This window comes from Lethenteron reissneri, chromosome 11 (assembly GCF_015708825.2).
Source record: "Lethenteron reissneri isolate LAM-NWPU_2019-01 chromosome 11, ASM1570882v1, whole genome shotgun sequence".
NCBI classification, from domain to species: domain Eukaryota; kingdom Metazoa; phylum Chordata; class Hyperoartia; order Petromyzontiformes; family Petromyzontidae; genus Lethenteron; species Lethenteron reissneri.
In genome coordinates this window covers 7,455,881-7,483,715 of record NC_083789.1, presented here as the reverse complement: position 1 = coordinate 7,483,715, position 27,835 = coordinate 7,455,881, and the positions used below count along the sequence as shown (strand labels likewise).

The 27,835-nt window shown below is 42.6% G+C and overlaps 1 protein-coding gene across 1 annotated transcript; it reads right to left on the bottom strand.

Moving 5' to 3' along the window:
• Window positions 1-616: 616 nt before the first annotated feature.
• On the bottom strand, window positions 617-27,835 carry VPS39 (VPS39 subunit of HOPS complex). The gene is made up of 25 exons (XM_061549959.1): window positions 27,602-27,835; window positions 26,088-26,153; window positions 25,080-25,144; window positions 24,912-24,954; window positions 23,960-24,054; window positions 23,276-23,365; window positions 22,491-22,583; window positions 20,899-21,079; window positions 20,555-20,675; window positions 18,276-18,396; window positions 16,478-16,607; window positions 15,758-15,900; window positions 14,165-14,305; window positions 13,376-13,517; window positions 12,286-12,372; window positions 10,761-10,834; window positions 9,173-9,271; window positions 8,185-8,302; window positions 7,553-7,684; window positions 6,932-7,034; window positions 5,504-5,549; window positions 4,905-5,054; window positions 4,098-4,232; window positions 2,891-2,982; window positions 617-2,242 (listed from the first exon to the last, which is right to left on the bottom strand). The coding sequence occupies exons 1-25, from the start codon at window positions 27,672-27,674 to the stop codon at window positions 2,161-2,163; spliced, it is 2,622 nt and encodes an 873-aa protein (XP_061405943.1). The 5' UTR covers window positions 27,675-27,835; the 3' UTR covers window positions 617-2,160.

Genomic DNA, 27,835 nt, shown 5'->3' with positions numbered 1-27,835 from the left:
AGCATCGATCCATTGATCCAAACCGATGGGAGTTCATCCACATTAAACGTAACCACCGAAAAAATGGAAAGTTTAAAATACCGACTCCACGTTCCAGTGATCGGCACACAAGTGGAGCGGTATGGAGTGTGGTGGCATAGAACTAAGTGTTATACTGGTAGGAACCTCCTGGTTACACCAGCCCACAGGGGATTATTGTGTCTGTCCGTCGTGCAGGGAGGGGCTGGGTGGGGAGGGGCTGGTCACCCCGTGGTGCCCTTATAAAACTCAACGTTTAACCTACTCACGCCGGCTTGTGCCCACCCTCAGTCGGGCATATTTGCAGAATACACCACGCCGCTGCCGTTGATCCTGGCCATTGACCGAGCAACCCAACGTTCCTACCAGCTCCCTCCGCAGGAATGTGTTTTCAAATCGTGTTTGGGTGTCATTTGACAGAACTGTCTGACAATTTCAATCAGTGCTTGTAGTTTACTTGTAACAAGAGAAGTTCAGAATTATAAGTGATAGAGATGGGCTAATAGTTAAAATATCAAATATTAGATCCTTCTGAAAATTGTCTTCAGACTGTGAACCTTCACATTTAATGACACAAAAGCAACCCTATACACATGTGCAGTGCTCGCCAAAGATTCATGTTTTTTTTATTCATTTCAACACAGCGTATGCGTGTAGTAGTGACCCACGCGCCAACCTAAGTGTTGTCAGCAGCATGACTCAAGCCATGGGTGTTACTATTGTACAAGGGCTAAAACACATCCATTTTTCAACACAAAGGTTAAAACATGTAAACAGGAAGCAAACTCCCTCACGGGACAAAAAAACAAGATAAATTGAAGAAATATCTTAGTACCATTTATATATTTGTAATCTATGTACATGATGCTAATTATAGTCTTAAAAGGTAAACTGATTTATTTTGAAATGGCAACTGAGATATATTGATATCTTGGAGGCATTTTATTTGTCAACCCTTAAAAGACTTACACTTGAATATTATCATAAATCTTTACATTTGATTTATTTGTTTTTCCTTTCAGGGAGGCAGGGTGCTTACATAAAGATAAAACCCAAAAAAACGTAGCTCTTTGTAGTTTCATGCCTAGTTAGGGTCATGTCCGAGACAGATCAACACAAATTGTAAGCTTTAATGAGTCACGATTTATACGGATTCGTAAATAGTTTCTTCTCGGTTAGAGTTTGTAATGTCAAAGTCATGGTCAAGAAATTAAACACATCACCACTTGAGTTTCAGAGAAACTAAAGACCAACAAATGGCTACAGGAGGCAGATGGTGTTTCAATGTTGTTTTTTTGTTCCTGCAATGGACATGGATTGATAAAGTTTTGCCAATGGGAAAAATAGAAACTAATTTTCTTTTTATTCAACTTAATTTTCTATCTTTTGAGTCCCTTGGCCAACAATTTGAGATTTGTCCAATTTACTTGCATTTCCCTTTACAAAGAACATGCCAGTGTTCGCAGTTGTTAAAGACTATTACATCAGCTTTAAAGGGTTTTTTTAGTTAATTTTACAAGCAATTCCTCTCTGCTTTCCGCATTCAAATATACACATTTTTACACGTATTTTAATTCCACAGCACACGATTGAGGGCATTTTTAAGGGTAACAGACTGTAAACTGCAATAGTTTTACAGAATAATTTTCACATTTTTATCAAATTATAAACTTTGCCATGGTTAGTAGGCCACGGTTTAAAACCTTCATCCGCCGTGTGGGTAAAAGCATTTATTTGTGTAGGGGTGCTGCACAGCACAAACGCTACACATTCATCTCTTGTTGATAAATTAATCAAACAGCGAAAGACCGTTCAACGAAACAATAAGAATAAACATTTGGCAATAATTGACGAGAGGCCCAGACCTATCCTCCTTCGCTACCACCGCATTGACGCTAACAGAGCCTTCTTTGCATCAGTAAGACCAAGTGGCCTTCGGGATTGAGGGGTTTGTGCAATCAATACACTTCTCAAACAATAATAATAATAACCACATATTGCTCCCTGACGTGGGAGACTGAAAAAGGAAGTGTTAGGATACCTGATGTCGTCATACCCTCCCGCTAAAGTGACCAACCTCTGAGCTCACTCACAGAGAACGTGACTGTGCGACGGAGTTTTGACCGCTGGGCAGGGCGAATCTCATGAGTCGAATGGGCATTCCATGGGGTTCTTGCAGCAGAAGTAATGCACCAGCACGCCAGACGGGTACCGGGCAAAAGCACTGAGATAGCAAAAAAAAAAGCAACGCATGGGTTACAAAACATTTCTAACATACGTTTGTCTGCAGAAATACGGAATTATCAGTACACAAGCCACCGGGGGGGGGGGGGGAAACAAACATTTGTAAATACTGCAGTCATTTATGCTCTGGTTTATGTCTTGGAGTTTTGGCCGATTTTCAATAAAGCACAGATGGGTTCACAATAGATCATATTTACGAGACTTATGCCCTCCTACCGATCCCCCATTATAAACGGACAGCGCTAATGCATACACGCTTTCAATCTTCATGGGAGAGCGTTACGAAATTAGCAAAGAATCAGATGTATGAAATCATCAAGCATGTTCAGCTTATAACTAAACACACTGCTGGTTTGTATCGCTTTCATGTTTTACACATTTAATTAATTATTAACTGACAAATGTTTATTACAAAGTTGTGTGTTTTATGTGCAACAGACAAACAACACACACAGCAATCGTACAAATAAACAAAGCAATGGATAATAGCATAAACAGCGGCAATAGCTCAACGTAATGTCGCAGTGAAAATATCACTTTTTTTTTAAAGCTTGCTACCTAAACAGGTGCCCACAGAGGTGGCTGAACAAATGTGTCTTTCGACCCACTCCGAGAAGTTGGTGCTTACCTGCTCCCGATCTTTTTTTTGCAAACGCGGCATAACTTCTCCTCGGTGATGACGCACTTAACGCTCTCGTAAAAGATCCTTTGCTCCTGAACCTGCGCAATCGATGTATGGACATGGAGAGTTATGTGTCAACAGCGATTCCAACATGGGCCGGCACAATCGGTCAACATCGAACCCAATTCACCATCACCGCATTAGCACTTTGTAGCTCCACCTCTGTTGAACGCCCTCCTGCCCAACCGTATCCATGACGAGTCGATGTTTTTTTTAAGTCGCGACTGAAAACTCACTTCGACGTCGCTTGTGCAGCACTATACCAATGACTCTATGCGATCTGTTCATCCCAATTGTATTGTCTTGCATAGCACTTTTTTTGTTGAAAAGCTAGCACTGGCCGCGCATTTACACGGGATACATGGCCGGGATGAAGGGTAGGTGTGGGGTGTGACGTCAGCGCGACGCACTAACCTGGCCCGATGTTGTGGGACGTGGGTGATGTCATCACGCAGATGTGCACGGTCATGTCATCAATGTGCACATGCCGATCCCGGACTGGGCACCAGCCAGCTAGCCAGCCAGCCAGCCAGCCAGCCAGCCAAACTTTTGTTCTAATCTATATTGGTTGCCCTGATATTTTGTATTCAGTGTTGAAATCAACACACGTACAGCGCTTTGTGATATCTCGACGAAAGACATTGTGTAGAAATATAAACTATTATTTATTATTAGCGCTTGACAATGCAGAAAAAAACATTGCTGTGCTGTACTGTATTATGCTCCGGAAATGCTCTCCACTTCACCAAACCACACTGGCCAGCGGCGTGAAGTATGCCAAATAACTCCTCGTATGTATGCATTTTTTATTTCTTCCGCACCCTATGTAGCCAACAGTGATAAATCGGAGGTGCAAGGGAAGGACAACACTAAACACGAAAAGCAGTTCTAAAGAACGGAGTTTTCAATCTAGATTTAAAAGTGCATAGCTCCTAATATTGGAAGGAAAAGCATTCCAGACAGCCGCAGAATCGCATCGGACCCGTACGAACAGCGTGGCCAGGCCTTCTTTGAGCAGTTAATTGATAAAAGGGGTGTATAACACGAACAACCCACTTTGAACCTTGTGTAAACCGTTCTTGCGGCACTGGGTTCGAGTGCAGAACGAATACATTTGGCCGCCAGGTCTGGGATGTGGCCGGGCAGTGCTCACCCGCAGGTGTTCCGACAGCTGGAGGCTCTTGAGGATCTGGTACGAGCGGCGGCTCTCCGCCTTCTCCTCCAGAACCCGCAGCAGGAACTCCTGCACCTGGCAGATCTGCACGTTGGCTGGCAGCAGGTTCAGTGCCTGCGCACAGATTGATGGGAGCAAGAGGCAAGCGCACGTGTTGCACACACACAATTAAAAAAAATTATGAAAACTCTTCCAAGCGCATGGATTTAATTAGCAGCATGGAAGCCTATGGGTATTTGTCAGGGAGAAATGCAATTATCCCTACCCTTGGCTCAATATGTGCTGCATGCATTACAGGCGTGTAAAACCACGTGTCTCATGCGATTTAGCAAATTTGAGCTTGCTTACAGCAATGTGATGATCGTCTGCTCATGGGGTGACGGTGCTATCTGTTCCACAATTTTTTTCACTATTAATGTCAGGAATGGTTAATGGAGGTTGTAAAATAATGTAAATTACTTTTCTGGGAAATCCTCGTTGAGCCTTAAGACTCATTACTAAGACAGTCCTCGACTGGGATTCTGGGTAAATTAATTTAATGCGTTACATGGGAGAAAACCCATACATAGAAGGAGACAACTCAAACCTCCACATTTAGAGTCACCCAATTGTTATACTGTCATCTCCTGCTCATTGTGTAGCAAAAGCCTACAACATCTGCTATTCTCGGGCAGTCCACCACGCAAGTGATAATCGATCTCAACTTTGCTTGGTGTCCGAAATCCGATGGGACCGAGAACATTCTGGATAATTTGCCGGCAAGGGGCGCACGGGCAGGCTACGTGCCTGTGTGGTGTCCACGCGGCTGTAGTGCTGCTCTAGGAGAAGCAGGGCGGCTGGCAGGTTGGGCTTGGGCTTAGGAAGCCCGAGGGTCAGGGGTCCCAACTCGCGGATGTCCGGCGGAGACAGGTAAAGGCGTAGCAGCATAAGGTACACCTGGGAGCAAAGCAAATGTTGAACTTTTGTTTAGAACAAGCAGGCAGGTGAATATGGGCGATTAAGCCGTAAGTACAATTTTTTCAGACTTTGTTAAAAGTCAAGGTTTCACTGCATAAATGAGATCTTATTTATCAATGGCTGAGAGCAACTGGTAGAAATTCCACATTCCTTATAGAACACAGGTGGGGAACCGCTTTACGACTGAGGGCCAAATGAAGCTTAAACGTTCGAATACTTCTATTCACAGAGTATACTGACAAACAAGTCTCTTATCTATAAACAGGGGAGAACTCATTGAGACCAAAAGTCTTCTTTTCAAGTCGCATGACCTTGTCACATAGTGGTCCATGCTGGCAAAAAAGTGGGTTTACACTAAAAAACACCATTTCGAATGTGTTTGCAATTGAGAAAGTGGTACTATTAAGTTCACCGAGTCACACACTTACATCTTTGTTGCCTTCTTTGGTTCGGTCATAGTACTTCCTGCAGTGCCTAAATTTACAAAAAAACAAGGAGTTTACTAAATATTCCAAGAACATTAAATATTAAAGCAAATGCCAAAGCAACATCAGTGTCATGCAGAATATCACATTATACTAAATAAAAGTAAACACTAATTTGTTTTGATTTATATAACCAAATCTCTGATGTTAGAAAATGTATGACATTTTGTTGAATCCAGTTACTTTTGCAGACAAATGTCCTGTCTCTAGTCCTACTTGCGCTTCTTTACCATGCGTCTGCCACATAGTTGAGTTGCCAGTTTGCCACATGAAGTTCACTGTAAAATACTGATTGTGTCAGTGAATGTCGGGAGTGGTGGCACCATGGTTCACGTACCGATTTCTAATCCAGATGACTCCAGGCTTCATCAATGCCAGCCCATGCCAACCTTCAATTGCTATCTGAGCCTGACAAGGATATCACTATTACCTGGTAGGTTTTGCTACAATATCAAGGCATTGTTATTCGAGGTGGAACAATTCACCAGCCCAGGATTCGACAAACTGGCGGGTTTGAGGGTTGCAATTGGATTCAATAACTCATCCTTAAATATTGCAGTGAACAGTAGCGCCTCAAGTGGCTGACGGAGGACCACAAATGCATCGCTCACATTTACAATTGGAAAAACACCAATTCCTACAAACATACATTTGACCTTGTACCATCAGCTTAAGAACAAACATTAAACTGATGAATCGATGCATCTATCCACTTCGACTTGTCACCAAATGTCACTAGTGTGACAAACCATGTCCGAACTGGTCCTGGGCTTCCCCGAGGCCGACTCGGCCTCAGATGAGCAAACAAGTGCCTGGCGCTGCATGTGACGAACTGCACTGTGGATAATAAAATAAAATATTTAAAAGTACTTATTTTTTTAAAACACGCTTTAATGAAATGTACCGTACTCGCAATGGCAGAACTCCACGACTCCAGGAAGTGGCCCCGCAGCTTGCCACAGCGTAAGGAGACCGTGATGATTTACAGGCAATGTGAGTTGAGCGTGGACAATTAGATCCGTAAAAAATATTGTTTAAAAATATATATTTTTAATTTTTAATGATAGAATATAGTATTGTCATCAGTATCACATACCTATACCAAGTTTGCAGTCGATATGACATTGGGAAGACGGTTGAAAATTGAGTTACAAGATTTTATAAGGATACGACAACAGACTTAGTGAGTTAAATAAACGCGTGTAAATAAAAAAAGAGCCAGGTGTGCATTGCCAGCACCCCATCGTGTAACCTTGTCAAGTACTCACTGACAGGCGTTGCTCTCAGTCTACATGGCTAAGCTGGGGGGATCACGGTGTTTGTTGAGAGCGTATACGCGTGTGTGACAATGGTGCTCAGGCACACACGTACTCTTCCGCGGCGGGATAGTTGTGCAGCACGTGCACGTAGATCTGCAGAGCCTGCTCGTGACTGCCCATGCGACCCAGAAGCAGGGCCCTCTCCTCTAAAAGACCTGTTAACGACAGCAACCAGGGTGGGGGGGGGGGGGGGGCGGTGTGCATGGCTACAAGGGAAAATGCAGGGCAGTGGCAAGGGGTTGAAATAGGGACGTGAAGACTGCACATTTACTCAGACGAGTGTAGACAATGCACTGCTAGGTGAAGGCCTCCAAACACTGTGTTGGTTATGGGGGTTGTCTGACAATACTTCACCACACTAGTCCTTGTAGGTTGGTGAAGGGGGTCTACAAACAGATCATGTCATCAAACACGTAAAACAATCTCTCTTGTACAAGGCAGCATTGTTCACAGCTACAGGTAACAAAATAAACACACGTAGCATGAGCAGGCTGGAGTTCCATGATGCCTCCAGTGGTCTAACGTGATAGGTATGGGCCCTGGTGAAAGCAAGGGCCCCATGCTTAATTTTCCCCATCTCTGCGGTCCAGAGCCTTGGCTCCTCCGGTCCATGGGCTACGGGTACAGTTGCACTGCTTGCATGCTTGATAGCTATGCCACTGGATGAACATACCATCAAGGGGGAAGTCGGTGATGAGCTGCCCCGGTTGGTACGAAATCGAGATCTCCAGGAAGCTCAGCAGCTTGTTGCGGTACTCGCCCAGCTTTCCGGGCTCCGAGCCGGGCGCCACTGTCTGGCGCAATCCTGGCACCAAGCACACAGCAGCAGCAGCAGCAACACCGACAGACAAAACTCATCAACGTATACAAATCCAGAAAGGAAGCATCTACCTGCTGAAACGAGTGTGGGCAGCGCTCATCCTCTATGGTTGTACTGAACCCCAGTGGAGGAGACTACACATTTCTATGGCAAGGATCGACCTCACAACGGAGATACTCATTGTGGATTTCCCACAAAGTGGTACGAGTTTTATCGAACCTGGCGAAACGTTGGGCAGTCAACCCTCAATCGGGATATGAACTCACAATATTCTTAGTATAAGTTAAGCGCTCTAACCACAGTACCGTGCCTGGCAATATCTATTTAGTAATGCATCATAATTTTTTACTTAATGGTGATAGGATTTATTTAATCTAGGGGGTTAATCAGGCTGCTTATAATTCGCCAAATATGATTAGGCATGTTGTGGCAAAGCACGTTAAGCCAAATCCACGCTGTCACGTCAGCTGATGCTGCTTGCGCACCTGCTGGCAGGCTCTGCAGGTAATCCTTCATCATCTCCTGGATCTTCTCACGGTACAACTCAATCAAACGATTGTGGAAGAGAGGCCCTTTCTCCATGTAGTCGTAGATAATGTACTCCTGTATGTGTAAACGCAATCATTAGAGAAAGCATGACAAATCCACATACACAGGGCCTAACACTTAAAGCTCGGCTCTTACCCAAGGGTATACAGAACAAAAAAACACGCAAACAAGGGAATATTAAAGGAATTTTACAGTTAATCCTCGATTATCTATGAGCATATCATCCTAATTGTAGGTTAACCATGCTTGCACAAAACTGAATATAAATAGATGGGGAATTCTCATTATCTTGTTCCTGTTTAAGTGCAGTCTTTGGTAACCAAGATAAGAAAATATACCTGGCACACTTGACATCTGTTTTACCACACATGGCTCAAACCTGGATTCAAACCCACTATCTCAGTGATTTGTGCCATACAAAGTCTGCCACTGTATGTCGATCTCTTTAGCCTGCCTGCTGCCCGTCTGTCATCACTGCATCCACTGTGTTCAAACGTGCCACGCCAGGATGTATCAGCAGAGTTATGGTGGACGACCCTATGACCCGCCGGCCTGGGTTTGATCTTCGGTGCCATAACGGTGTGCCCTGCGCAACAGGTTCTGAACCGGCCGAGGATTCTTGCATGAAGCAAGCCTGCACAGGTGTGGGGCTCCATGACAACTCAGAACTGTATCCTCCTGTAGTACAAGAAAATGATGCACATCGTTGAAGACGGTGTCCACTAAGCTGAGCGGCGGTCCAAGGACATAGCCTTCTGAAAATTATGAAGTTTCTGCCTGGTTTATCACATAGCACGCGCTAAACAAATGACATAAATCTCAGTGACGTCCAGCCAGTCCTCTGACATGGCATTCAACAACCAGGCCATCTTTATAGTAATATTCACCGGTGAGTGCGTGTGTGTTATATGCACGTGTGCTCACGAGATACGGTATGGCGAGGTCCTTTGAGTTTGACTCCAGAAACTGCAAAACTTCATTTCTTGGTTGCCCTTCAACCTCTGGCAGGTCCTCCGTGAAAATCTTAAGAGAAACCAGAGGTGATGTCACCAGCAGCAATCAATCCATGAAATAACCATGCAGTCTTGGCAGAATTTGGTTGATAAAATCATCAAGAAATAAATTAAAAGAGAAAAGGGTACGTTCCATCACCAATAACATAAAATACAATTGAGGTTTCACAAGTCATGCCCTGGTGATGCAGGCTCAGAAAGGCAAAATTAGTCCAGTGTTTGCCTACTTTAATGCTGCTTGAAAACACTGCTCATTTTGGCCGAAAGAGAACATTTTAAATGGATTCATTATTAATGAAACAAAGCCTTGTCTGATAATTGAAAATTGGTTTTTTACCCTTCTATCTGGCAACAAAACTGACACCTTTTTTACAAGGAGTCATGTTTGCATAGACCACAATACCTGCAGCCATAATGCAAATAAAAAACATAACTCTGATAATGTATGCACTGTCCTTGAAGTTGATTGGTCCACACCCGAGACAGCTTTCCTTCAAGCCTAGTCTCACATGGGTTGGACCAGATGACGCCAAAAGGCGCACAACTCAAAGACAATGCACCATCAGAGTATGAGAGCTCGAGGTAAGCATTTACACCATTGGAACCTCATTTGCCAGTAAAAAATAATAATTGATTTTTTACCCTTCTATCTGGCAACAAAACTGACACTTTTTTTTACAAGGAGTTTTTTGTTTGCATTATGTCTGCAGGTATTGTGGTCTATGCAAACATGACTCCTTGTAAAAAAAAGGTGTCAGTTTTGTTGCCAGATAGAAGGGTAAAAAAACAATTATCATATTTTTTACTGGCAAATGAGGTTCCAATGGTGTAAAGCCTTGTCTCTTCATTGATTATTTTTTGGTCATCGAGCTAATGTTGGCCTCAGGCCTCTTAGGCAACGGTCTCGCCATGAACACAGCACAATGGAGATGTCCACGTGGTGTGGGCTGAGTGTGATCAGCATCCTCAGTGGCTTGTGCTGCATAACTACAATGCTGGCAGCACTTCAGTGCTAAAAATGCGGTTAGATCTTACAGGCAATTCACAGTGTTGTTGATAACTATTACGATCCTTTATTTACCAGATAAGACCCACAGAGCTAAAAATCTCTTTTCAGAAGAGACCTTGCCACCAATGACAGCTCAACGAAGTAGCTTATCATTTCTAAATTTAAAAAGGCAAATACTCTAAACACATGTTTGTAAATGTAGAGGGAAAAACCTGAAGACCGGGAGAAAAATCCACATGACCTTGGGGAGAATGTGCAAACTCCGAATATACAGGCATCAGGGTCAGGATCGAACCCACGATGTCATGTATACAAAGCGAGGTAGTTAACATTTTGCCACCGTGGCGCCCATAACAAATTGAGATGTCGGATTTTGGTCATTCTAAAAGACGTACACACATTGACACAACAAAAGACAGATTGAATAGTGAAGTAACAAAAACAACGTCGCTGTAATATCAAAATTATATTGTAATCATGTCTCTTTTACCTTTAATCCATCCTCAGGGTTGACTTTCATGACCCAGACCGAGAACTCAAATATAAGCTTCATGTTTTCTTTTCCTAAAGCAAAAAAACATATAGAGTAAACTTACATTGCAAATGATTCATACATTTCACAAAGTCAATAGTTTAACGCTGGGTGGCTAGACGAGGTGATAAAACTGACTGGAAGATGTACAGACCCAATTAGCCACCAATGGTTGCACACGTGATTTGTAAATTGGAAAGAGAATAATGGAAAAGTTTGAAGCCGAGTTTAGAAAAGGCTTTTTATACCATCGACGAAATTCGATCAGATTCTGGAAAGACTAATAAATATCAAATTCCATCGCAAACGATGGAAATTCACTTGAGTCAGTGGAAATTGATCTGGTAATACAAACTCAAAGCAACCAAATTAAGTCTTATGTAGGCTTTTCTTGTCAGATAGTTTGATGTGTGTAGATACGAAATGGATTGATGCATTGCAAGACCGAGAGATGGCAATGGATTTGGGAAGCCTTCATCCAGCAGTGGATGATGATGAAGATGAAATAGTCAAAATGTTTCCACTTATTATTCAGGAGATAGGCACGTGAAGAAAAGTTGCTATAACCCAGGAAGTTATTCAACACAGGTTTACATAGGTACTATTGTATGTCCTTTTGTGTATGAGCATGCAGGTATAAGCGTTGCATTTTCATGCATTACGATTCGATCCCAGTGACGTATGGTGGCTGGGTCTCTCCCATGCTGGCAACAACCATAAGCGAGTGCCTAGTGCAGTGTGTCAAAACATCAGCACTGGGAAGAGAAAAGTGGCTAGGCATGATCCTGGCCGCAGTACTTCCTTGTGTGCAGTGTTCACTTTAGCAGGTGTTCACGAACAGTGCTTACTCCGTATAGAATGAGAATCTTTATTTATACTGGAGGATTCTGATACGCTACAAAGCTCTTTTTCACAGATGTCCAGTAGGCGCGGGTCAAAGTTACAACAAAACCAAAATATGACAGGAGTGCAAAGTAGAGGGGATGTAAGCAAATCACTAATATAGATCTATGTTAATTTTACCAGGTAAAGCCCACTGAGCTAATTCTAGATTTGAAGCTTTCGTGACTGCAAGGATTCATATTCTTAGGTTTTTTCGGTAAAGTCACGTAGGTAAAACATTAAAATTAATAAAAGTAAAATAAAAGAAAAATAAAAATCACGACGTTTCGGAGGCAACACAAGTAAATAATTTACTTGATACAGCTGTCGTGGCTGTGACGGTTCCACGTGAAGACGGAAGCTTGTGTTGCCTCCGAAACGTCGTGATTTTTATTTTACTTTTATTAATTTTAATGTTTTACCTACGTGACTTTACCGAAAAAAACCTAAGAATATGAACCCACTGAACTATTAGCTTCCTTTTCAGAAGTGACCTGATCACAAATGATAGGTCAATGAAGTCTATAGGGCTACAGCAAGAGCTTGTGTAGAAAATTGCAGTGTTATCGGGTTCAATGTTAGTGCTTTCAGTGGGACTTACCTAACCTCTGCAGGTACTGCACTGTGCGTTCATGCCCCTTGAGAGGAGAGTTGGCCTTCTGGGACTGCTGAAGAAGCACATTGAGTGCTGTTACAAAAAAAAAAACACATGTTCACATGACAATCAGAAAATTTACATATTACCACTCAATTCCGCTGCATGCTAATTTGTATTACAGCTGTTAACCCTTTATACACTTTGCTATACTCAGAGGTAATGCACATAGGCACATTCCAGTATCGATGCAGTTTTATCACACAAAGCCATGGATGAATGTTTAAGTTCACTGCATTACAAGTGGAGGTTATTGTTAACATTAGAACAAGTTAAACGTAAACCCAGAGGGGAAATACTACATGTGCTTTTGTCACTTCGAGCCGCCAACATAAATTAACTAGAATAAGACCAAGTCATAATATAACCCTATGTGTGGGCTTGATTCCCATGGGCAGATAACAAATTTTCATAACCAGGTTCACAAAAGCCCATTGAGGCTACAAGTCTCCCAGGTTACAAAGGCAAATACTAAAAACCAGGCACCACAAACAGCACAGTTGCAATACACTCGAATGTCACAATTCAGCCGTGTGTGGAAAATATGTTAAAAGATCAATAATATAAACACTATAACAACCAATCGAGGTAGAAGGCATTTATATTCACAGGGACGTCAACATTAGCGACGTTTTCTTGGTTCTTTCGGTAAAGTCACGTAGAAGGGAAATAATAAAATAATAAAAATAAAACATAATAAAATAATTCTCACGATGTTTCGGCCACAACGCAAGCAGCCGTCCTCAGGTGAAGACCAGGTCTGTCTCCAAGCGTGGTGGTGTTTCATTCAGACGCTGTCTCCCCGACAGACCTGGTCTTCACCTGAGGACGGCTGCTTGCGTTGTGGCCGAAACGTCGTGAAAATTATTTTATTATGTAATTTTTTTATTATTTTATTATTTCCCTTCTACGTGACTTTACCGAAAGAACCAAGAAGATGAATCCCTGCAGTCACGAAAAGCTTTAAATGGAAAATTAGCGACGTTGCCCATGGACGACGGAGGCCATCTCGGAGCAGGGCAGCACACGCGGCTACCTTTCTCGTGCATGCCCTTGCGCTCGTAGAGGATGATGAGCTCGCTGTACTTCTGCGCCTTCTTCAGCACTCTTTCACTCTCCTCCACGTGGCAGTTATTGTTCTCCAGCCTCAGCAGGGGAGCGACGAGCGCCACGTTGGTCTGGTCGCGGCACGGACACAACGAGGACACGCGCATTCCTTTATTGGTGAACACCCCTGGTCCTCTCAACGCACCCGTGTTATTTTTGTTAATGCTTTTCAACAATGGTTGACTACCCTTCTTGGTTCTTTCGGTAAAGTCACGTAGAAGGGAAGTAATAAAATAATAAAAATAAAACATAATAAAACAATTCTCACGACGTTTCGGCCACAACGCAAGCAGCCGTCCTCAGGTGAAAACCAGGTCTTCAGGACGGCTGCTTGCATTGTGGCCGAAACGTCGTGAGAATTGTTTCATTATGTTTTATTTTTATTATTTTATTACTTCCCTTCTACGTGACTTTACCGAAAGAACCAAGAAGATGAATCCCTGCAGTCACGAAAGCTTTAAATCGAAAAATGGTTGACTACGTTCATGCATTAGCTCTCCGTCTGTAATGGGAAGGGGGGCGGACACCTGAGAATTGTGTCGTCATTCCCCTATTGATCAAAAGGTTGCTCAAAACTTGAGACACAAACCAGAGCAAAAAGCAGTATTTACAAATGCATTTTACCGCGACAGCTACATATCGGCTTGCATGCTGCAAATTAAATACCTCCAAAAACAATGTGATGGAAACACTTCACACAATTCTTCAAAAGCTGCACCTGCAAGTAGCACTTGAGCAGAGTCGTGTCGATGATCTGCAGCAGCTTCTTCCTGGACTTTATAGTCTGGACGCCGTTCATGATCGGGGCAACGACTCCTCCATCTGCATCGTTCAAGTGTTTCACCAGGTGGTTTCGTTTCTGTGCAGCGAGATGGGATTGTAGTGAGAAGCAGGCTGCAACGTACGTATTGTACTATATGAATAACCCAACCGGCAATGGATACCCATTGTCATTTATATGTATTCATTAATTCCCCCCCCCCCTTCACACAAGAAGGGCTCACAAATCACATCATCACATCTATCCCTCTATTTAAGGAACGAAACAGGAGGATTTCTCCACAAATCTGTCTGTCGCCTGATGAAGCTAGTTGTAATTATTGGCGAAACGTCGTACTTGGATTGTAAATGTTGTGGATTTGCTCTCAAACACACCGGTGTGCTGTACTAGTAACGAATTGGCATGTTCTGTTTACGTGACAAACCTTACTAATTGGCTGTTTTGGGTGTTGGCGGGTTTAACGACAGATTTATATTTATGCGATCTCACCCAAAAAAACCTGTATTATGGATACATATAGTAAGTGTCAAATCGGTCAATGAAGACAAGCACTTCAAAGATGTTTATTTTGGTTGGCCGGGTGGCTCAGATGTCAGGGCAATGGAGCTGGCACCAATTGATGTCCTAGGTTTGAATGGAGGCAGCTTCCTGTGGTTAAAGGTGGTTCTCAAGTGTAGTGAGTCGAAGGCTTCAAATAGCTGCACAAAAATAAACCCCATCACAATACATTTGATTTTTGCACTTGAGCTGCATTTCATTATCGGCTTGATTGTCATGCGACAAAACACTCTCAAAGCATAGTGTGGAAAAGTGTGCACGCTTACTGGGTGCAAGGTCAAGGATTTTTTACAATAAATCCTGTGAAAAATATCTTCAACTGCACTGCGAAATTTCTGAATGGATTATTTGTTCAGTGGTATGGTGCTGAGAGCAATGTTGGAATACATTTGTGCAGAAAAAGGACCAAAATACATTAGTGTGCCACTAAATAAGCATGTGGAAAGGTGACGCTTTAGTTTCCTGGGATTAGCCTCCTATCTATTTGTTACCGGGGTGTACAAGTCCAACAGCTGAGAAAATCTTTAGAATCTGTTCATATTTAAAGGTTGCTCAGAATCCACTCCTCATGTTCCCTATTTCTCTACCATCTTGATTGCCCTCTCATCTGTAAAGTCAGTCTTGTATGCACCGTGTTGTTTTGTACTGCCTGTTTTGCTCATTCTGATCTTCAGGAAAATATTAAAAGTTGCATAGAATTAACAGGAATCAATTCAAATAAAATTATTCTGTTCATGATACGTTCATCACATCGTGCACGAGAATCAATTATTAACATATTATGCAAGCTATTACACCTCCGATTAGCACGCTTGGCTACGTACGGTGCGAAATAAGTTTAATATACATAGATACAAACAATCTTGTACAAAAATGGAAAAAAAGAATAAAACCGAACCAAAAAAAAATCGATTCTCAAATTGCAACGTGACTGAATCACTCCACGCTTCATGCCCACTGTGTGCCCCCCACCTGTGTGAGGTAATCGATGAGAGCCATAACGCCCTTCTCCAGCTCCACCCCTGACAGCTGTGGAGGTTCCGAGGGGTAAAGCAGCTGCTTCTTGTAGTCAGCCGGAAGTAGATCTGGGTACAGCCCGATCACGTGTGAAGGATCTTGGTGGATGGGCGGGGAAGGGGAGAGTGGGGAGGCACAACATGGAGGCATTTTCACCCACCATCATAAATACATGTCGCCCTTAATCATCTGTGAAACAGTGGGATTCCTTAGTTTGCATCCGGACTTGGCTACGGCACGAGTGTAAAAATTAAATAATCTTCCACAGTCACTTGCGGTGCGCACTGCAACAAAGTGGAACAACAACATGAACTCGTGTCCACTATGAGCCTCCGAGTCTCTCTGTGTGAATCCATAGGTCTCTGTGTGAACTCGCGTATATCAATATTTGTAATCGCACGTATGGCGATATTGCCCATGTTCCTACAAAAAAGCCACTTTTTTATCTGAACATGTTTCGCAGCAAAATACACTTGGCTACATCATCAAATATCAATCGTGACATCAGATCGGGATGCCGACAGTGACATTCAGAACAGCGCACACGTCACACCATGCACACATCTCAAGTGAAAAAAAAAATCATCCTAGTTTCTGGAAACAAAAATTCAAGCCTGTTCTAAATGAAGAGGAAGTCTAATAAGAGGACGACCGTCCTCACAGATTAACGCTCACCTGTTCCCAGGGTAGAGAACTTGGCCATGGAGTCGTCAAACTGGTGCTGGCAGAAGAGGTGGAAGGCGTGCAGGTTCTGAATGTGGTGGATTCTTTGCTGCTTCTCTGAGTCAGAGTCATTGGTCATTTGCTGCAAGGTCAGTGGGAGAGAGCGGGGTCAGTGTTTTAAGTGTTTCATTCATCGACTCATTTTATAATACTCAAAATTAAAGTCCAATGGTCTCAATGCTCGAATGCGCATTGATCACCACTGAACTCTGATAATAGCCCGGAGCAACTAATGAAAAATCATCTGACATTTCTATGACACGGTAACAATGGTTAACGCTTTTCAAAAAATGTCACGAACTTAAGACTTTATCCGTCCATACATAAGCGGTGAGCATTATGATTCTCGTACACATGATCCAATATGAATTAAACTGCAATGTGAAGTTGTGCTGCTATTAGAGAATCGTCCTACTGAATACAGTCCAAATTGATCAAAATGTTTGCCAAGACTTGGAGACACAAACCAGATTAAAAATAACTATTTGAAAAAAAAACGCAATTTGCGTTCGTAACCTGTGTCCAAGCTTGTATGTGTCCATCAATCGACTGGAAAAAACATTTGGTGTGCAGCTGATTCACTTATGGCATGCAGCCTGTCGCCATCGATTAGAAACGTAAAGCTTCATTTTCTGGCGTTTTAATAAACTGTTGCACTTTATGGTTGTGATTTAATCCAAAAACTTATATTTATGTGAACACACTTGTGAATGTAACAGCTATCACAGGAAGCAAGGGTCATGTGAACCCATTGTCGAAAAATCATCTGACATTTCTATGACACGGTAACAATGGTTAACGCTTTTCAAAAAATGTCACGAACTTAAGACTTTATCCGTCCGTACATAAGCGGTGAGCATTATGATTCTCGTACACATGATCCAATATGAATTAAACTGCAATGTGAAGTTGTGCTGCTATTAGAGAATCGTCCTACTGAATACAGTCCAAATTGATCAAAATGTTTGCCAAGACTTGGAGACACAAACCAGATTAAAAATAACTATTTGAAAAAAAACGAAATTTGCGTTCGTAACCTGTGTCCAAGCTTGTATGTGTCCATCAATCGACTGGAAAAAACATTTGGTGTGCAGCTGATTCACTTATGGCATGCAGCCTGTCGCCATCGATTAGAAACGTAAAGCTTCATTTTCTGGCGTTTTAATAAACTGTTGCACTTTATGGTTGTGATTTAATCCAAAAACTTATATTTATGTGAACACACTTGTGAATGTAACAGCTATCACAGGAAGCAAGGGTCATGTGAACCCATTGTCGTAAACTATAATAAATACTTGGCCCTTTGCTAATTCACTGCTGGATGAAGGCCTCCTCATGCGATGTCAGTCTTATGGGACTTATTTGACCATACTTCACAATGCTGGACATGTGCCGATTGGCAACTGGTTAAGATGCCACTACGAATGTTAGTAATGGCCGGAAATCACACACCGGGCTCATTCTGTAGTACACCATCCACCGTGCCACCGCTCTGTCCTTCATTATAATACAACTGCATTATGTTAAATGGTCTCAAGCCATACCGCCCTGGACAATGGATTTACTGCCAAAGAGGTTGCGTTTTGAAGAGATTTTGGCCAGAGTTGTGCGAACCAATGCGGAGTCACTCCCCACTTAACTTTCCGGAATCAGAAAAACTTTTGATTCTCACACATGCAAATCAATAGTTTAAGAGCTGGCACGTCATCGTAACATCTCTAATGCACATGGTACGAGCGCGCCATCTCACCGCCAACTGCAGCGCCAGGTCAAACTGCTTCTCCTTCAGCAGCTGCTCGATCTGCGTTGCGATGGGCACGGGCGCCAGGCGCCAAACGAAGTGGCTGCTTGCCACGTACACAATGTTGGGCCTGGAATATCCACGCACACATGGAGGAGAGATGACTTGACTGCCATTAATCTGGTTTTCACCAGAACAGAAATTGGTAGGCTCCGAATAAGACTGGGTAGTTCAAGGAGCTTAGAAAAGCTAAGCCAGCACCTCTGAAAATATGGGCACATGTATACAAACAACCTAAAGTAAGTACATACGGATGACCTATCCACTGCTAGATGAAGGAATCCCGAAGTTTATGCCATGCCCTCTCTCAGCATCTCATGATATAACAATCTATTTTGCGCCTGTACAGGAGCCGATATCATCGCTCTTCATCCTGTGTTGGACTTCCTCTCAGGTGAGCTCCCACCTTTGGCTGCCAAGCAGCCATAAATGTCGACCATCAGCTACCATGCGTTCTTGCAACATGTTCTGCACAAGCCTTTCTTGAGCGGTTCTGAATAACAGTATTCGAAACCACTCAAGGTGATGCTCTTGCACTCTTAAGTTCTGTGGTATCAGCATGGACACACACAAAAATTGCACAAAAGTGCCTTTGCATTTCATATGCTCATAACCATCTATGAAGAAAGGTAAATAAATAAGGAATAAATATGAAGTAGCAAAAAATATAATTAAAATTAATAAAAGTAAAATAGAAAATCACGACGTTTCGGAGGCAACACAAGCTTCCGTCTTCAGGTGGAACCATCACAGCACGATTGCTGTGTCAAGTAAAGAGAAATTCCAAGAGACCCGACCTTGTATATATACTGGTTGAGGGGGGGAGGAGCCAGGGTAGGCCCCTGGATCGGAGTTTTTTTTATTATAGTAAGGTTGGTGCAGCTGAGGCTCGGAATGAGCCTTTGTTATGTAGACTGGTTAAGCTGGGAGGTGCCAGAGTTGTTAAGGTGCGGCTGCTGCTAATGGCACTGAGCCTATGTTATGTAGATGGTAGAAGCAGAAAAGCAGGTCAGGAAGAAACAGCCCCTTGCTATGTTGCTGGGTGGGTAAAACTTAAAGCAGGAAACCAGTGTGTGAAAAAAGAAGCTAAACATGATAAAAACAAAACTGGTTGTCTATCAGTAAACTGCACGGTAACTAAAGAATAGTGCCTGTCAAATAAGATGGTCCAAATATGTGTAGTTAAATCTTTTTTGCATGGTTAATAACATCTTTCCAATGATTACTCGGTTTGTACCCATCATCACGGTTGAAATTATATCTGTGTTTGTAGATGTTTGTATATTCCTAGCAGCAGCCTCAGCCGCACCAACCTTACCATAATAAAAAACTCCGATCCAGGGGCCTACCCTGGCTCCTCCCCCCCTCAACCAGTATATATACAAGGTCGGGTCTCTTGGAATTTCTCTTTACTTGACACAGCAATCGTGCTGTGATGGTTCCACCTGAAGACGGAAGCTTGTGTTGCCTCCGAAACGTCGTGATTTCTTATTTTACTTTGATTCATTTTTATTTTATTTTTTTACCTACGTGACTTTACCGAAAAAACCTTAGAGTATGAATCCTTGCAGTCACGAAAGCTTCAAATCTAGAATGAAGTAGCAACATATATAATGCAATAGCACTGTCAAGAGGTAGGCACAATGATCCAATTTAGAAATAGAAAAGTCACTTAAAATAACCTTTTCAATGCTGTCCATAATGTGCATTTTTTTTATCCAGAAAAGCCTCCGACTCAAGACTTTTTCACAAGGGTCCACACTGGGATGTTTGACCACTTCCAATACAGTAATGAGCACTTGAATTTTGAGAGAAAACCCGAGAACATAGCCAAAACCAAAGAACACAGACAAAACCAGAGAATACAAGACAAAACCAGAGGATACAAGACAAAACCCACCACACATACAACCCCCTATTTCCCATTGGCCCTGTACTTTACCAAGTACCCATTGCTGTTCCGTAATCTACTGGTGACCTTGTTCGCCGTTAACAGGAAGTGGATTTGCTGCCTGACAGTACACAGGGGTTCCAAATTAAGAGAACAGAATTTAAACTCAATAGGCGATACAAAAACAAATCCAAGAAAAGTACGAAAATGCCAGAAGATCTACGTGACACAATACATACGCGCACGCAAAACCAAGTGAGTGGCCGGCAGAGATTTAAGCACCACACACACAGGGATATAGGTGGCACATGAGTGTCGATGAAAGTGGTGGGCCTACCCTCCAGCGGCGATGAATCGAGGCTTCTGCAGCTCAATGCTCTGCACGAGTAGCATGGGCTCGAATGTCCGCAACTCCAGGTAGCGCGGCAGCACTGCGATGATGTAGGGCGGCTGGTGCTCTGCCACGGCGCCCAAGTGGACAGCAATCAATATTAGAACTCACGGCTTGTCAATAGATCTTACGTATTATCAGAGCGCTAAGTTGGCAATGCTGAGAACCTGGGTTAGAATTCGGTAAAGATGATGATCGAACTTATGGTCAAGCACGTCATTATGGCACTCTACTGAAAATCAGCGGTGTGATCTCACTGCAATGTTTTGTGCTGCAGGACTGACTCCTACCCATGGCGATGGGGACGTCAGTCCAGCGCAGCGCGTGCTTCTGAGTCGTGCCCTCCTCATCGATGAAGATGGTCATGTCGTCGCGCCCCACCGCCAGCTTGCGGTCGGCCAGAGGAACGACCAGTGGCTCCAGCTGTTTCCCCGTTGGGAAGAGCTCCTTGTACGAGCCGCGCCCATCCACCTGCAACCCGTGCACAGTCAGAGGAACCCCCATTCTGGATGTGTACTAAAGATAATAACATAGCTTTATTTTGAAGACAGGAGAGTGATGGATGGGAAATTTTTTTTAATATTAAGTGGCACTGACTGCCTATTATTGTATGTACATTACACGAGGTGCCAAAAAAGAGTGAAGTACAGGCGGTTCACAACGATCCAAATTTAGGACATTGATATAATGCTTGATTAACGATGCATCGTCCGATATGACTCCAAACATCTGAACAGTCAGTCTGGTTTCCAACGTGACTTGGAGTGAAGATTTAGTCATTCTCAAGTGTTTTTGTGGATATTTACCTAATAAACCCCGTTAAATATGGCTGATGAAAGAAAAAAAATACATCGACAAATGATGTTTCTACTGCTTTTACCGTGAATGGGAATAGGGTCCGATTTACGACGGGGTTTCCAGGAACACATGTATCGTGAAAGCGGGGACACGCCTGTACTTAAAATTAAACAAGCAGTCCACGTACTTGAATGAAAACTCCAGCTCAAATCTAGTGTTTAAAATAAGTACGTGTAACACAGCACCTCTAAGAACACAAAAGTAATACACCCAAACAATTGAATACAGTTTACAAAATGGTACAGCACGGCATGCATTGCACCGTTAGCATAGATATGTACAGAGTAACAAATGGGCAGAACACAACAACAATATGCCTAAATTTCGATTTAAAGCTTTCGTGACTGCAGGGATTCATCTTCTTGGTTCTTTCGGTAAAGTCACGTAGAAGGGAAATAATAAAAATAAAACATAATAAAATACAATTCTACGACGTTTCGACCACAACGCAAGCAGCCATCCTCATGTGAACAATATGCCTGCGCACACCCAAGCCAGCCACTGCGCACGTCCCCACCACTCTGGAGTCCATTTTTATTTTCCTCGTTTGTGTTGTCTGTCTCGTTTGTTTTGTCTCGTTCATACCATTAGTCTAAAGGTAAGACTTACATGTTAATGTCATATCCAGGCTTTCATGTACAATATGATATGTGTATCATGAGTGTGCATGTCAACCCACCCACTACTCCCTGTGCCGTACGGGTTGTGGCTGTTATACGATCACATTTCAATGTGCTGTTTCATTTTGGGCTGTTGACGACGGGCAGCATAGATATGGAAGCTTAGTAGAGTACAACAATAGATTGTGCTGCAATGCCACGCAGCTCAGCAGCTGCCTATTACAACCTGCTGTGCATGGTGGTCACTCATTCAAGCACAATCCAAGTCTCAACCCTTTTTAGCATCCGAGATCGTACAATATCGGTCTCATTCCAAGCGATTGGGTCAAACTCTGTAATGACAGTGAGAATTGTTTTTCATTTTATGGGCCATTTAAATGTCACACAGCGAGGGCAATGCACACCTTGACAATGTAATAGTCCCTCTTGAATCCCACGCAGATGGAGTCCACGCACCAGGCCATGGACTTGGGGAAGTCTGGCAGGCTGAGATCGGGCTGAAAAAAGAGATGAAAGAGGAGATTTAAAAAAATAATCCACACGGAAATGTTCACGTGCAATTTCCTAGCTGCAGAACGACTGGGCAGACCGAGCATACTTGCTCCATTAGCAAAATGGAGTCCACACACTCTACAAAAAGTAACTATTACTTTTCATAGGCAAATTGTAATATCTTTGTAACAATAAAAAAGATTGTTAAATTCATTTGCGGCATCAAATCAAACATATTCAATCTATATGATGGCTACATTTTAGTAAAGAGTATAAATGCGTGGTCAGGAGTTGATTCAGCCGATCCTTTCTGTGGTATTGATGACACCATTATCGATTTTTGGTTGTCCCTTACTTCAAATGGCCTGTGCCATGGGAATATGGACTTTCTAACAGTGGTTTGGGCCTGCAGCTTAGATGAGCACCACCTCAGTGCTCATTTGATTAGAGACAATTTGACCGACATTTCATATATGTATGTGTATTAATTTTATCTCTCGCTAAGTAGGGTAAGGCCTGTATAGCACTTAAATGAGAGACTGCCACAGTCGTACCAGGTGTTGTAGGATTCATGTGTGGTAGCCAGGATATGACAAGAGTGAAATGGATTCAACAATGCAAATGGCCATCCATCACTGTGCAAGATCATCCATAAAAAAAAGTTTCTTAATATCAGTCTCTTCTGCGGCAGAATCACCTGCAGTTCGATGAAGTCGCGATTTTTCCACGTGAAAAGTTGAAGCTTTTTACGGACGCCCACACACAGGCGCAGCTCCCTCGTTGGCGACTACAGATACAGAGTGTGGTTGGTTTAAACAACATACATGACAGATTAACCACTGCATGGGGACCTTTTGCTGTCACAATCAGCCAGTGTGGGTGTTCCAATTTGTCCTCTCTGGTACGGACAGTTTAAGGCAGATATTTCACTTTTAAAAGGACGAACTGTTAAAAACCCATCACCAGATACATTTTGTGAGTGCAACAGAAGCTGAATATAAGAACACATCAACACATTCTTACATTAAAGGCAAAATGTAAAGTTCTAATACAAGCACCTATGGATATAAGCCCACCTGGACTTGCTCTATTCAGATAAGCAAAGTATAATTCAGCTTAATGGTTACAGTGGAAACTAAAAACAATTTGAGAATATATGTACTTCAATGATCAAACAATGATTGTCAAATCTGTAAATTACGATAAAATCCCATCATGACTGCAGCAGCGACACAGTGATAGTTGGTCACCTTTGCTCAAACAAGTGTTGATGGTGATTGAAGTCAAGAGGACCACAATGCATTTCTTCAGGAAACGATAGCCTTTTTGCATTATGCACACTGGATGGGTGATTTTTACACGTGTTTTGTGAAACCATTACCTGAACATCACAGCTGAACAGTGTCGCCCCTTTAGTTTTGTTGACTGTTGTGATGGTTTGAAATGTTGTGAGGTCATGCACGCAAACCACATTATCTGTAAAAAGTGAAATGGACATGTAATTTACTTAATAAATGCTTCAGCAGAAAGATCCAAGCACTGATATTTCAAAATCAAGTCGACAAAGGAATCAGAGCACAGATACAGAGCATAAACAACTTCAGGAATTTGGTTGATAGAATCGATAGTCTAACCTTGTATTGCTGGAGTGTGGGACAGTCCAGGACTCAATACAGAAATTATTCTGATGTCAACATGGGAATAAGTTGTGATTGCATTCTGCATGGACTCAATTAATTGCGTGGATTTCATGAATAAACATTTACTTGTAAAGTCCAATATAAAAGTATATCTATTTCCACTACAACTATTATACAGTATTCCACGTAAAAAAATGCATGGAGTTAAACTGACATTCAATTTATTCACTTCACTAAACATAAATTAGATGTCATTAATGGGAGTAATTGTAACCAAAAAAGTGTTTAAGTTTAGTCATAAATTTAGCAGCTCGAATATGTGCTCGCATTCATAATATATACATTAATGCATATATGTGGAAATAAATCATTTTCATGAATGAAAATATACCAAATAGACTGTTGGTCAAAAAAAGAGAAAGTAAAGAGGAGAATCAGATGAACAGCAAACAAGACTCGAGATGCGATCGCACAAAGAAGGCTAAACATGATCCTGAACTGTGGCAATTCACTAAACTGCAGAGTTGGTGGGAGGGGGTGAATCATTATATGACCCACATGGTAGTCTTGATAAATAAAATTGAAGTACTCTATAATAAAGATACATATTTTAAATCCCACTCTTAACTTGGCACATTGATCTGATTTAAATGGCATTAACTCAAATCCTGGCACCCGTGAAAGTCAACTCACCGGAGAGGCTGATGAGAATTTTCAACTGTGCCACCACCCAGAGCTGAAGAGGAAAAAAAGTGTTATAAAAGTAATAACCGCTAGATTCATTATTAATAACAGGATTTTAATTAAAGGCTTGCAGCAGAGCTTAATCTGTAAACTCAACATAATACAGAGCCATAATACCTGCTGGATTTTCTTGGCAAAGTTCTTACTCGACTTTTCCAGCGTGACTTCAAATCGGGAACTTCCTATTTCCGTAAAAAACAAAGTGGTTAGCGTTGGAGTTCCTGTAATGCATTTTAATGTCTGGCAGTGAAGATAAAGGAGCTATGACTAGAACACATCTGCTCAGTGTCAAGTGACTTAGCACATCAACCTTCTTACAGAGTAAGTATAAGGGAGCTAAAATTCCAATTGGAGGTGGACGTAAGCCTGTGTGAGCTGACTGTACAAATAGAACCAGGCTGATATCTAATCAGTACCATGTTACCTTTCACAGACTAAGACATTTATGTATGAAGATATATTTAAAAAGACCTCCTATTGTGCAGAATATGAGCAGTCCTATTATATACATATAGGTTATAGGCTTTATTGATGTGTTCGCCATTTAGAAGGCACCTTTGGGTGACAAGACAGATTGGAATGTATACCTACTTAAAAGTCAATATTACATGCAGTGTGCTTGAACTGTTTCTTAATTGCCCAATTATTAGCAGCTCTGTCCAGAAGATAAGTGAGTGGCTTGCTGTGTGATACATACTGTGGCTTGCTGGATAATTTAAGCAATACGAAGCTGTCGCATGGAGCACTAAAACACATCATGAAGATACCTTGAAAAAGAATGTCAGAAAATGACCTCTATGCGAGATATACTATTATGCCAGCAGGTTTAACAATTCCCAATTTGCTCATGCAAATTCACGGGTGAAATATTACTTATATACATCTATACTCGATCCCCAAATACAAATAGATTTCACAATACACATTGCATGCATCTAATAAGCGGTACATATGTAACTGTAAATTATGGGAACGTCGAAATTCAGTCTTTTTGGTGAAATGTTGATTTAAAAGAGATTTACGCAGGATAACCTGCCGATTACTTTAAGATATCACCAATGTGGTGCCTAAAGAACACAAAAATGTGACTTTCGACAACTTTTTAAGGAAGTGAAATGTACATACCCGCATCTCCCTTGATCCTGTAGAGAAGCAGATGACCTGGTTTGGTTCCCACTAAAAGCATTTCCTCTGAGGGTAACAACAATTAAAAAGTGGGGAAGAAATGTGACAGTAAATATAAAGCCAAGCGTCAGTGGAACATAACCGAGTTGAGTTGCATCCCATGATTACTTTTAATGATCCACAATTGTTTTTCTCCCAGTGTGCATACACGGGTGTGACCGGTGCTATTGGTTCCAGCTCTATTACATTCATACGTTAGCTACCAAATTCGCACAAAACTGATTCTGAGTGAAACATGGGTTTGCTTGTTCGGCTAACCAAAGTTTGTTGTTGTAACTTTCGGACCCTGCCCTATTGGACATCTGTAAAAGCGAGCTTCCTATAGCCCATCGGATTTCTCGAGGATAAGTAAAGATTCTGATTCTGATAAAGTCAACGTATCTATGTATATAATCACTGTCATACAATAAAAAGGGGGACACCGCATTCGTGGTCGCAGGCCGTGACAGATTTAAGATAATTGTTCCAGCAACAGGACAGCACTGTATTGTCGCACTATATCTGTGAACGCGCAGACGCTTTCTAAGCAGCATGTAGGTCACCATGCATGCCAATAAATAATACTTTTATTTGTGTGTTTTTCATTAATATACTTATTTACATATATACTGCACATTACGTTAAAGTGTATTGATACTCAAACGAGAGGCTGATTAATCTCCATCAGCGGACCGGAGCCAGTGGTGGACATTCCACATTTCTGTGGTGGGAACCAGTATATCCGCAGGATAAACACAGATTATTTCTCACAAGTGCTACTCGTTTTATCGCATGTAAAAGGATCACGCGATTCTTGCTCGCCATTTCCTGTGAGTTGATCAACACCCGGCCAAACAACAGAAAGGGTATAATGAAGTCTAAAAAACTGAATTCGATGCCTGGCATGTACCCCAAGCCGGCACCACTCCCCACGGACATGAACACACACACATACAGCACAGTAGCACACACAGCACAGTATAGCCGCCACAGGCTGTTGGGGGGGCAGGTGCAGTAAACGAGCACCACGCTCGGCCGCCTTTGTCTTCCCATTACCAATGTTTACATACAATCGTCAAGCCCACACACACACTGTATAGTAACACGGGCAGCCACACACACACACGGATAAAAGCATGTCCAACAGCATACATAAATCCCCCCCGTATTGCCTACGAAGACAGCTGAGGCAAGTGCTGTTCGCGAGCACCTATGAGGTCGGCACGGCGCATCGGCCGTGGTGTGGCCATCACAAACCACAGCCGTTCGCAACTTAAGTGGCGGCGACGTCACCCGGGCAATTGTGCCAGACTAGGTGCACCTAACAAATACAGAAATACAGTTTTACTATGCTATTGAGCCCGGACGTATATATATACTTTAAATCTTCCTCCGCCACCGCGACCGCACTAGGCCGCAGACGCGGTCCCCTCATCCTAGGCTCTCGCCTAGAATCCCTGCCGGGAAGGTCTCACCCCAGCAGGCGACGCTCTCGATCTGCAGCGGCAGCTTCTCCAGGATGGGCACTGCCTCGTACGCGTCGTGCATTGTCGGCGCTGTTCATCGGGGCCTACCCCCTCACCCGGGCTGCTATCTATCGATGGACTTATTTACAGCGGCCCGACGTTCTTGCGCCGAATCATTCAAGAGAAACCAATGAAAGGGATCGATCGCTTCGGCCGTGTTTACGCCTCCATCCGCCTCGAGAT